Consider the following 12,592-nt stretch of genomic DNA (forward strand, 5'->3'; position numbering starts at 1 on the left):
ACATCTTTGTTATATGTAAATTACAGTTTAATATCAAAAGTAAAAAAAATGAGATATTTTTTTTGAGTGAATTCAACTTAAAAAGGTTACAAGATTGATAGAATTTCATTCTATGTTCAACTCTAAATAACACACAGATGGGTAAGAGAATCTGAAGTCTGATATACGTAACAAAGTGGATGCATCTTTTTTTTAATGTACCTTAGTATGTATGTTTCTTTTGACTCTGGATTTATAAAGTTAGATGTTAGTAAGCAATTTTGGATTATAAGTACTTGGTATGAGTGGAGAAGTATAAATAAATAAATGAGATTAAAATTATATCTGGTGGTTCGTCCTTAGTACTATTTCCAATGTTCTGATTTTGAATGGCTACTTGGGATAGCAAAATTTCACCTATTTGCGTGCATTTCGGCCTGAGAAATAACTAACCCTTTGCACTCGTGTATATTTCATTTCGCGAGTACACTATACTCGGACTATTATTTATCTAGTTTCTGTCTACTCGTCTTTTTTTTAATTAAAAAAAATCGCTTTATAAAAACGATGGGTATTATTTTTTCGATATTTTATTATTATCACGATCACTACCATTATTCATACAAAATATAAAAAAATTACATCCTACAATATTGTAGTTTATGGTACCGTTCGAAGCAGTTAACAATGTCTAGTCAAGGCTAACGGGTGCAAGTGTCACAAATACACGCAGGTTTCTGCTTGCTGCCTTGTACTTTACGGTTAGAACAGTCTTTTTTCTTTCCATCATTTTGGCGTAAAATATGTAATTTGCCATTTAACCGCTCTTCTGTATCTACAGATCATGGTCTGCCAGAAATTTTGAACCCTTGCCGCTGAATAAGAGTCTGCGCGGTCGACACCTCCCATAAATTTATTGTAATTGACCACTACATTTGGCTTATTTACAAATTGTAAGTTAAAGTCTGTTCATAGATATAAGAAAGTGACTGATACGAATTAAGGAAAGACCCGGGCAACCTGTAAGAATGAAATATGGCCGAATAGGTCCGTACTTTGCTTAGAATTTAATTATTTGGGGTTTTGTTAAGAAAGATACTAAACAATACTTATTTATTTATGTTTGTATTTATGTTTAAATCTAAAATAAAATTACAAATTATTTTTATTACCTACATAAATTACTTAAAATTATTCACATAATATATCAGTATCACTAGCGCTATCATCGCCTGTTCTAATTATTATTTGTTCTATATTATTTGCAATATGGATATACGATTGTTCTGCTTTTTCTATATGTTTAACAGAATTTGCCCAACTTTGTGGAGGGACTTCGCTTTCTATAAGTTTGAGGACATTGGACTAAACACGGGGAAAAACGAATGGCAGATTTCAGTTGGTGCCAAACATATTCAATGGAATTAAATATGCAGTGGTAAGGTGGAACTCTATGCCCTCAATTTTTTTGCATAATTATCATAGACGTATTCCCTTTGTAGGTTCAAGCTTTGTAGAACCTCAATTAATTTCTTTTTGATATAATCTTTGTGAAAATAAATGTCGTTATTATACATGTAGTTTTGGATTGTTGCTTTTGTGTCACATAAGGAAGGGGTTTTAGTCAACTGTCTACTATGATAACTTGCATTGTCCATTACAATGACGCTATTAGGAGGAAGGTTTGGAACTAGTTTGTTTTTAAACCAACTTTCAAATAAATCAGCGGTGGTGTCTTCATGGTAATCCAGAGAAGAATCTTTAATATTTTTCGCAGACATAGAAAGTTCATTTGGAATCCAACCATCTTTAGAGTCAGCATGCAAAATAGTTATTCTTTTACCTCTTTTTGATGGCGCGTTTGTTTTGCACTTATCAGTTGAGTCAACCCAACCCTTTTCCGGGGTATTATAAGTGTCGAACCAGGTTTCATCCAAGTAAATAATTGGCCTTTGTTGTTCTCTGTAAATCCTACTTTTTATAGATATTCCAGTCGCCATTTCCGAATTCTAAAAGATTCCATTAAAATATGTGTTGAATCCACTTCCATAAGGTAGTTCTGCCACATTTAACACCGGTTAAATCACTTTCATCTACACTCGACAAAATGCCAGATCGCTCCATACAGTTGATGTTGGAATTTTCGTCAATGCGGCCGTTTCTTCTAAAGATGCTTGCTTGCTGGCACCACGTTCAATGAGAGTCAAATAAACATTGTTTATAACTTCCTTGGTCTCAATAGAATAGTGTTTTCTACATTTGGGAGGGAGCATCTCCTCAGATACACTAGACTCGCACATATTTTGCATAATTCGCACACGATTCAACACACGCTCTATTACACACGAAATAAGTATGATTACTAGTAAACCTAAACTAATTAGTATACCAAACCAAAGAATATTAAACACAGGTGGGTATAAAATTATTTTCTATTACGGACCACAATTTTACCTGAATTTAAATTCCGAAACTTTAGGTAATAATCTTGTTGCATTGACCACCCTTGGATAATCCCATTCAAAAGCAATTGGTTACTTTTTTATATCTATGAACAGACCATACCTCCACGTACTCTTCTGTGGATACAAATGTTGGTTTTTTGATAGAATCAGGTATAAATTTGCGGTGCTTACAGTTAAATCAGGTCTCACTAAATCTTCCGATGTCGAGGTTTCTTAGTACGGCAAAATTGAATAACCATATCCGGTGTTAGCATCTGCCATTACATCAATTCGTATCCACCATTTCGTAGGATTCTTCGAATTGAAAGTTCAAAAACTAATTTTACCCTTAAATCCAACAACAGATTCGTCTACCGATATCTCTTTTGATTGAACAAAATGTTCCTTGAATTGCTTGTCCAAATAATCTAAATAGGGACTGACTTTCTGAGTTCGAGCCCTAAGAGAGATGGTTTTCATGCAAGTCCTTCTCTTCCAAATATGCTACTAAAAAAAGGTACCATACTGTAGTATCTACCCACTTTTTGACAACCTCTTCTGTGCTATTTTATGTCTAGCGTAGTTAATTGCTTGTTCCACTATTTTTATTATTAGCTCATCGGTAAAAAAGAGCTTGAAAAAATCTATGGGTTTTGTACAAGTATCAGGAATTTGTGGTCCTACCATTTTATCCCCAGTAGTAAATAGAATCCTGTTTGGTACCTGATCGTGGCATATGACGTCCTGCCATGGACCAAAATTACCTGGTTGTGTTATGTTCTCGTTCACTACTGCTTGAACTTGTGCCCCAAAAATGGGGCACATGTGAACTGAAGTGGTTGAAATAGATACATCAACAGATATAAAATAAAGAGCTTACGGCATGTATAAAATAAATATAATGTTATCTTTTATTTTTACGTAAACATGTCCTCAACGAAGGTTCAAGAAAGCAATTTGGAAATACTAGAAATGAGCTTAGGGGATTACAGGCCGGCCAACCTGCTGTAATGATAAGTTATGGTGTGCCGCCCATACGGGATTTTCTTCTCTCAACGTTGAACCGCTGTAGAGGCCTATGTTTACACGGTCTTATCTAAAAATCGCGTCTTTGCAATTGCGAATGGATCGACGCGATGCAATCGTTATCGTTCAACGCGTCTCCCAAAAACGACACAGCTTCACTAAAATTAGAAGCCGGGAGCCTCGCGTGCCATCACGTGTCGTTTACGTCACCTCGGCTAAATTTAACGGGAACCGAATGTGATTACGTAGGAGCCGCGTGCCCGACCAAACAAACGACTTTTCATCCTGCGAAGAAACCTTACGAGTTCCTGCTCTCTCTCCCCCTGCGACAACGGCACATTCGCAGGAACCATGGACCGGTTTCTAACGTTCGTGAACCTAATTTGCGTGAACTTCTTGCTGGACTTGTGTGGTGGCGTACCCGTCGACAGTGCCGACTTTGTGGTGCAGCGTTACGCCCCTTCCGGGGATAACGTCATCTTGTTGTGCAGAAGTAACGACAGGAGGCACGTATTTCGCTTCTGGCATTTGGTCAACAGGGGTGTGATCATAGGTCCGGCCAATAACTTCGACCAGGCCAAGTTTCGCTACGAAATCCTTTCTGGTAACTTGACCATCAAGGTAAGGAGTGTGTTATACCCTATCGCGCTTCTAAGTGCCCTTATTCCTGGCATTCCATCAGAGCGTTGGAGCTATCCTGGAGTTACCCATGCCGGAATAAGAAAAGTCATTTCAAATAACAGAGAGTAGTATAAGTATTTTAGTTGAATATTTGTCGCAATAAATGTAAATATAGCATTAAAAAAATACAACAAAAAATGTAAAGAATGAAAAAGACAAAATTGCTAACAAATTTATTTATTCATTATTAATAGCGGTTACACGATTATCTGTTATACTACCACAAACTTCTTAATCAGGGTTATTAAACTATCTTTGTAAATGAACCAATGGGGTCATTTTGACAGTAAAGTAGTAAAGTCAAGTAGTGTTACTCTATTACCTACAGTCGATCTAGAGCATTTACTGTTAATTAGAGATTTGACAAGAATGCAACAACGACTGGCGCTGTAATCGGTAAGATTGGTGTCGTCTGCAAAAATAGTAATTTTGGTTAGGGCCATATATTGAGCCTAGCTTCTTAATATACCCAATAAATATATTATTATAATATTACAATAAATTCAACGCTGTTTAGGCTATGTGTGATGGTGAAATTAAATATTGATTACTGTCTGAATTTCTCTGACGCTCACACTTTCGCTATAGTTCCAATGTTTAAATACATGGTGGACTGTATTTCATTACAAATTCTGCATTGCATTAAGTTATAGTGGGGAAAAATAATTAAAATATAATAACACACACTTGACATAATTAATGGCAATGGCTATGTCATTAAAAATATTAATATTAATACACTCCTACCGTTATATTTTGAAGTTATAATCGAAATTATGTATTTAAATACTTTTAAATACTGATGTAATTGTAGTTGCAACTAAATACATAAAAATAATAACAGATTATCGGATTAAATTTCGTACAATTGTATTGTATTGTATTGTTGTGTAGTTTTAATTGTGTAAGTTAGATAGAGAGAGATGTATTATTGGATATGTCATGTAAACAACGGAACAAACACAACTTTAAAACGTTATGTTGTCTATTTAACTTTTACAATTGATCATTAAGTCGTTTATTTAAAGAAAAAGACTATGATTGGAAGAAAAATCATCCACGGATAGAGCATTTAAGGGGATTAATTTTTTAAGATAGTATAAGTAAAGAAAAGCAGGTCCTAAGCCTCAATTTTGCTTTGTTTGCACCGATGAGACATGGATATTTGAAAATTATACCATTTCTGTGGGAAACATAAATTATAAATGTCACTTTATTTACCGACTAGATTTTACGCAGGATTTAAATTGACTGATATATTGTGTATTAGTTTTTGGGTACATTTTTGCAAATCAATGCGAATACATTCGCTGACATGACCGTTAAAATTGACAAACGTCAAAATTCAAACCGTGCGGTAAAAACATCCGATTGCTCCCGAACCCGTGCGGTAAAATCCCAGAAATATCCGAAGTGCCTAGATTCCTTGTCGAACGAAACTGACGTGGTAAAGTGACGCTTCCCGCGCGCTAAATCGGTGTGTAATTAGGCCTTTTACAGACGGGAGTAGAAAAAAGTATTTGTATAAAATTGTTATTAATGATTTTTTTTTAATTTTTGTTTGCGGTGGATTAATTTTACCTATCGAGAAACAATTCTTTCTATATATAAATACAAACTTCTTTTTAGACATTAAACTATTTTGAAAAAAACCTTTATAATCCGTGATTTCTCCAAAAGTTCTGTAATGGAGTTCTTGGAGCATTTTGATGTTTAAATTTCGGATAAGAAAATCGGTTAGGTGTTTTGTTTTTTGTGTTTTGTATCGAACAATTGATTTTGTATACTTTTTTGGCAAGAAAAGAAACTGAGAAAGGCGCCTCTTGGCGGACAAGCAACGAGAGATTTAATTTTCAAAATCTAATTGCGGAGATCTTGTAATTCCGTTAAAAACGTCACGTTTAAGGGCGTGTCCAAGGATGAGGAAGGGTTGTACGAATGCGTGTCAAAGGCGGTCAACGCCGAGGACCTCAACATAAAGAAGGTGCAACTTCTGGTGGAGACGCAAGTGGGAAGCATCTACGAAGACGAGTACAATGTGAGTATAATATGCGAAAGCTTTACCCATTTACACTGTGCGTTCATTTGTAGCTGACTCTGATTAAAATACTGATAGCCATGATATTCGTTATCCTGTTCGCTATGGCCGCCTTCTTCATCCATTCCATATGGAGGGACAGGTTCCGATACCCCAGATACTTGGGTAAGCGTTGCTGTGGATTTGGCGGATGGGCACGAACAAATTCACTTTTTTTCACAGAAGAAGACGACGACGAAAGCACGGAAGAACTGTTCAGCGCTCCGCCTGCCAGTACCTCGAAACCGAAACCGAACAGCCACATAGTACCGAAACGGAAAACGGTTCCTGCTGAATTCGATGACGTAGATATCAGTACAGACTTTAGGAGTATTCTAGATGCCGCCAATGACGAATAACGATAGATGTAGTTAGAGTCTATCTATAATGAAATTTTAAGAGCACCGGCCGGTATTGTCCTACACATATAGCTTGTATATCAACCTGACCATATGTAAAGGGTGGGCTGTTTATCTTGGGACACTGCCTTACCTTAGAAATTATAGGGGATGGAACCAAAAGTTAAATACAAAAATTAATAACGGTATAACAAACTTTCAAAAATTAAGTCAATTTTATATAGGGTTCTATATGCCTAATATTTTTACTTTTTAATATATTTCCTTTTAAATATTTGTCTCTTACAAATAATATGCCGTTGCCATATAAGTTCAGTTAGTGGCTATGACGGCGTTTGAATAAAACAAGTGCTAAATTTACCATTTCATAGTTGACCATAATCATGCCGATGCGTTTATAAAGTATGTATGCATTATTTATACAGGATAAGACCAAAGATACGCGATAACGTTGGTAAAACGCACGATCAATAAAAAATTAATAACTCACAAAGGATAATAAATATTACAACAGTTGTTCAATATGTCCTCTATTTCTAAATACATAATGGCATTTCTAACAGATTCAGTCTCATTTAATTATCTGTGGCCGTTTTGTGTTTGTAAACTAATTATTCAAGTGTACCCCACAGAAAAAAAATTAGGGGTGTTAAGTGGGGGCTCCTTGGAGGTCAGGAGTAACTATTCAACGTACTACTCTTCAAGGTTCCGTATATTTTAAAGTGCAAGTAAATCCTGTCGAAGATCTTTTTTTCTGGGTGTCTTCTTAATGGAAATTTTGTTATAGAATCTCTGAGAGTCCGATTTTTATTGTTCGATATGTAACTTTCTAACAAATCAATCTTCTATTCTGTGATAAACATGATACGCAAAAAATATTTGAATTATGACAGTAATCAACAACAAACAATATTATAAAAAAAGGTAGTTTCCATTAAAAAAAAATTTGTTGGCAGTTTTTTTAATTTTATTTTTAATCTTGTCTTTTGCGAAAGACTTACTCAAGTGAAACAATAAATGCATCAAAATGAACAAATTGGTCGATGTTTTACGCATTGCAAACGTCATATTTCGCATAAAATATCAAAAACAGTTCAAAATTCAAAAATGAAGTACTATACTAGGTGTTTCATTTAAAACTCGCCCACGAAAAGTGAAATGCCCTGTATATACAAAATTAAAATAAATTGAAGGTTCGTAATACCCCAATTAATTTTTGTATTTAACTTTTGGTTCTATCCATTATAGTTTCTGAGGTGAGGTAGTGTCCCACCCTATACACCTAGGGGTACTAAAGATAATAGAGAGATTCAGTGAGACAAGTGTTTCTATGTATATTTGAAGGATGTAGGCAACAGTTAAAACTATTTGTTTGGACTTCCGTTGTCTTAATTTTAAATTCTATCTCAACGTTTCCTAATAACGAAAAGACTAAGAGTGTAGTCCTTGTTTCCTGTAACCAGTGGTGAATTGCGGAAGGCCTCTTTGTTAAGCTGAATAAAAACTACTTTCTTGAATTTGTTCTCGTACTCTATGAACTATTTTTGCTTCTGTTGTGTTGGTTTTCCCGTTCGTGCTGTGCTATTCCGGACTTTGTTGTTTCGCCTTGTTGCATATTATTCCTATGTTAATTAATGCATGCCTGCCAGCTGGCGACTAACGTTTTAATAGAGAAGTTTGACATTTTGAGGTTAGGTTTACTCAGTGAGGTTTTGGCGAAAGGGTTTTCTTTGTGTTTTTTGCAATAAACTAAAAAGCTTTAGAAGTGGACTAACTCAACAACAATGCACCTATGAACTTAATTCGACTTTTGGAGTAAAAGCACTATCTAGGACTACAGTTTATCGCTAGTTTTCAGACTTCAGTAGTGGTCGTAGTTTCCTTAAGGATGAATTTCTTGAAGGTCGTCCAAAATCGTTGGTTGTCCGATAAAACATTGATGCAGTGCGGAAACTGATTGAGGTATCTTTGAACATTAGTGAAACCAGCATACATACAATTTTGCATGAACATTTGGCCCCTAAAAAATTTCTTCGCGTTGGATTGGTTACGTGGGTAACGATTTTTGACACCAGAAGAAGCAATTGATGCGTTTAATAAGCATGTTTTGGAGTTGCCAGATTCTATGTGGGCAAAGTGCTTTGATGAAGCAATAAAGTGATATTTGTTGGTAGCTTATAGTTTTTTATTACAAATCCCCAAATATAAAAGGTAGTCCTCGTACCCGTACACCTGATTTTGTTTTAGCAACACAGGAATAATGTACAGCGAGACGAAATAATTTCGTCAGAAGCAACGATAGTTCATAGAGGGCAGCACTGGTACCAGACGAAACTCAATGAAGTAGTTTATAAACAGAGAAACAAAGATGCGTTCAATAATCAGTTCAATCAGTTGGACATTTAAGCTCGTAATTTTAAGACATTTATCACTATTCTTTTTATTTTTGGTTAAGTTATAATATAAATATAGGCTATAGAAGTCCAAACAAATAGTTATATGTGTTTCTATGCTCTCTCAATGGCGTCAGTTGTGAATTGTAAATAAACAACTTGAAGTCTTGAATTAGCAAATGGAAATTTTAGCTGTACAGGGGGTACCATGTTTGATGTCTCCTTATGGATAACACCGTTATTATCGAAAAAACGTTTTTTTTTAGTAGCTAGTAATTTCTGAGTTACGAGGGAAAATCGAAAAATTTAACAGGTTTTCCTTAATAACACTTTTTATTACAACTTATTAAAAATAAAATAAATGGAGCAAAATTTGAATTAAAAGGTTTGTTTTTTCAGAACCGCCGTCTGGGTCAGAATTTTAAATTTTCTGTAATACGACCCTGTTACATTTTTTAAAATTTTATGTTTTCTGATATTCCCATAATAAAATTATTATTTGTTATAACTTATGTTAATTAAATATATTGTTTCTAATTTTATTAGTTTCATTGTTACTTTCCTACAATTAGAAAATGTATTATTAATTATTATTTTATTTTATTATTCTACATTTCATGGAGAATAAATTAGAGTAACAGACGCAAATTATTTTTGTGATAAACGCTTGGAAGATAAGTTGTTTATTTATTTAAAAAGTAACGTAATCTAATATTACTAAATTGCTTTGGTTGTTCCAGTCGTGTTGCTCTACCGGCCTCTACAAGATTTGCTTATCCAAAAGTCAAATCAAATATTTTACTTGTTGTTTATTATTTTTTAAACAAGATTTCCCTTTTATCGATTGTTGTTTACCGCGAGCTAATAGGCTTTATCGTGCGACAGATAAGCTGAAATTTGGAATTTCCATTGGGATATACCTGGTAGACGATTGCAACAGTACTCATGGATCATAGATAAAACGTTACTTCCCAGTAACATGTGCAATTGCTTCACTAAGAAGAATCTTGATATTCCTAAACGTTTCATTTTTAGCGTACACCGTGTACCAAATAAAACGATCCACTATACGATCTGGAAACCCATAAGAGATACGAAAAAAGTTTTTTACAAAAGTTTCTTGGACTCTTCTGAAGATTTAAATCATTGTAATTTTGTTGATAAGGGGTGTCCCACAAGTGTCCCCCCTGACATCATCTTTGTTATTTTAAATGGAACACATTGCTAACAATACAGGGTGTCCATTAATTTTGAAAAAACTTGACTCTATACTACACACTTTAACAGATTTAATAAAACTTCAGAATTCATATTTAAAGAAACATTTAGTAGTTAATTATCTAGCTTGATTGAAAATAGCTAATAACAAAAATAAATAATTAAAATTTATAGGTTAACCAAAAAACTATAACTTATCTAAAATACCTATAAAATATATACTAACAAAAAACTTGCCAACTATGAACTTTTTAAATATAAATATGAAAAACAACAAAAACAAACAGAAATGTGAACGTTTCTTGATACCTTAATGCCTAAAAAAGAATGGGGAGTTAAAGCCAACTACATTTGTAATATATTTTGATATTTCTTTGTTGTTTTGTTGCCAGGTGAAACAAGCATTTTAGCATTTTTTAGTTAACTTCTCTTTTATAGATTTATTTATTCAAATTTGTTACCTTGGTTAGTTAGCCTATAATACACTTTAATTACTTCTTTTTGTTATTTGGTATTTTCGATGAGCTAGACAACTATTAAATGTTTCTTTAAATATGAATTCAGAAGTTTTATTAAATATATATTATTAGCAATAGGTTTTAATCGTATATCTGAAATATTATATCTCTAAAAGAAGTAGTATCATGTCTTTGCTATCTTTGATATTTATTAAGATTAATTACAAACTTAGAATTGTTATCTGAATAGAAATATCTTGAGATTTTGTTAATTGAATTTGCGAAAACCGCATCACCTATTTGGGACACCCTGTATAAGCAGAGCCGCATCTGTCGAACTGATTAAGTAGTGCATTATCTCCTTTGTCTGTGGTTAAATTTTCGTTGCAACACCTGGATCAGTAGCGTCACAACCCAATTTTATATGGGGCAATCAAAATATGAAAAAAAAAAACACATAACCTTAATTTATGCCTAAACTATGCAACATTCGAATAGGAATTTCTTTAAAAAAGTGACTTTTATTTTATTTTATTTAAAAATGCCGAAATATATAGGGTGTGCCATTTAAAATAACAAAGTCAACTATGAACAGACAACAGACCCCAGCCAAATATCTTTTTCCTCACCAGAACAATTTGTACCGCAAACTGTATTCGGACTAATGCATGCTTATCGTCACACCAATTGACTTCTTATTCTCGCAATCACTTAATCTTTCGAAAATAGGTAAACGAACGTGAATACGTGTTGTTTACAATCCACTCATAGATATTTCTAAACGAAAATCCCCTTCCGTACCACCTAGGTATATAACGAGACAGGCAACGACCTCGATACAACAACTGCACCTCCGACATGTTTAAACCGCTGCTCTTGGTGACGGGGGTCGCCCTTTTCCTGACTCAAGTAAGTGGGAAGCCCTTAGGGGCTTTAGAAACTTTTCCAGTCGGGTACTTTTCCAGGTCCAAGGAGACGCAGCTCTTGACGCCTCCAAAGATGATGTCAAAAAGGCGTTCGAGTCGATGATGAAGGCCATAGATAAAGCTCTGACGCAGGCGCAGTCCGCTCTCGACAAGGCCCTCGAACAGGTCGAAACCAAAGCCCACGACCTGGAAGACAAAGCCAAGGCTGAGATCCAAGGGGCGGTTTCCAAGTTGCAGGAGAAGTTGGACAAGCTGGTCGAGGAAGCGAAAGAGAAAGGCTTCGACGTATCCGCTTGTGAAAAATACGTGACGGAATTTACTAATTTACCAGACACCCTGGTCGACGAGCTGGTGTCTTGCGCAACCACCCAGGTGGAAAAGGCCAAGGGGTACATCGACGACGCCTTGAAGAACGCGCAGCAGATAGAGCAGGACCTCGCCAAGATTGACGATGACATCGACAACTGTAGCGGCAACAAGATCAAGCAGCTGAAATGTTACGCGAAACTGCTCGAGGAGATCGTGAAAGATACGAGCTCGGCCCCCCAGCACATCGTCGAAGACGTCACCAAAGCGACGACGTTGGTGACGGGTATTTTGCCGGTCCTCGAAGCCTGCGCTACCGGAAAGGTTGAAAGCGCTGGCACCAAGGCCGCGGAAATTGTCGCAGAATTTGCCTTGTGCGCAGGCCTTAACGCGTAAGGATACAAACATATTTTTTAATTAGTGTAAATTCAGTCAGTAAATAAATTATATGATATAATTATTATACTTTAATTTCCTTTTTCTTTTACTGTAATACTTTTTAAGAAACTTTTGGATTCCTCCTGTTTTTGTTAACTCGAACTTGCTAACGTTTCGCCAATCATCCTGTTGGCTTCCTCAGAGCTTACCTTATCTCTGCTCTTCCCTCTAATAATTTTCACATTAAAGATATTAAGCGTTCTATCCCAAAATACACTTCACCCCAACCTTCCAATAGCAATGAAGCCGAAAGCAATTCTACTTGCCACTTTTGCCACTGTACATTC

General features: G+C 35.2%; 2 protein-coding genes across 2 annotated transcripts; both read left to right on the forward strand.

The window, feature by feature from the left end:
• Nucleotides 1–3,598: 3,598 nt before the first annotated feature.
• On the forward strand, nucleotides 3,599–9,437 carry LOC132702445 (uncharacterized). Its single transcript, XM_060671058.1, has 4 exons — nucleotides 3,599–4,070; nucleotides 6,037–6,168; nucleotides 6,222–6,333; nucleotides 6,391–9,437. The coding sequence occupies exons 1-4, from the start codon at nucleotides 3,801–3,803 to the stop codon at nucleotides 6,564–6,566; spliced, it is 690 nt and encodes a 229-aa protein (XP_060527041.1). The 5' UTR covers nucleotides 3,599–3,800; the 3' UTR covers nucleotides 6,567–9,437.
• Nucleotides 9,438–11,430: 1,993 nt separating this feature from the next.
• Nucleotides 11,431–12,325, forward strand: LOC132702252 (uncharacterized). The gene is made up of 2 exons (XM_060670786.1): nucleotides 11,431–11,544; nucleotides 11,601–12,325. Exons 1-2 carry the CDS (start codon nucleotides 11,494–11,496, stop codon nucleotides 12,261–12,263), a joined length of 714 nt encoding a protein of 237 aa, XP_060526769.1. The 5' UTR covers nucleotides 11,431–11,493; the 3' UTR covers nucleotides 12,264–12,325.
• The last annotated feature ends 267 nt before the right edge of the window (nucleotides 12,326–12,592 follow it).

The sequence above is a fragment of the Cylas formicarius genome, unplaced genomic scaffold (genome assembly GCF_029955315.1).
Source record: "Cylas formicarius isolate icCylForm1 unplaced genomic scaffold, icCylForm1.1 PGA_scaffold_5__7_contigs__length_24384050, whole genome shotgun sequence".
NCBI lineage: Eukaryota > Metazoa > Arthropoda > Insecta > Coleoptera > Brentidae > Cylas > Cylas formicarius.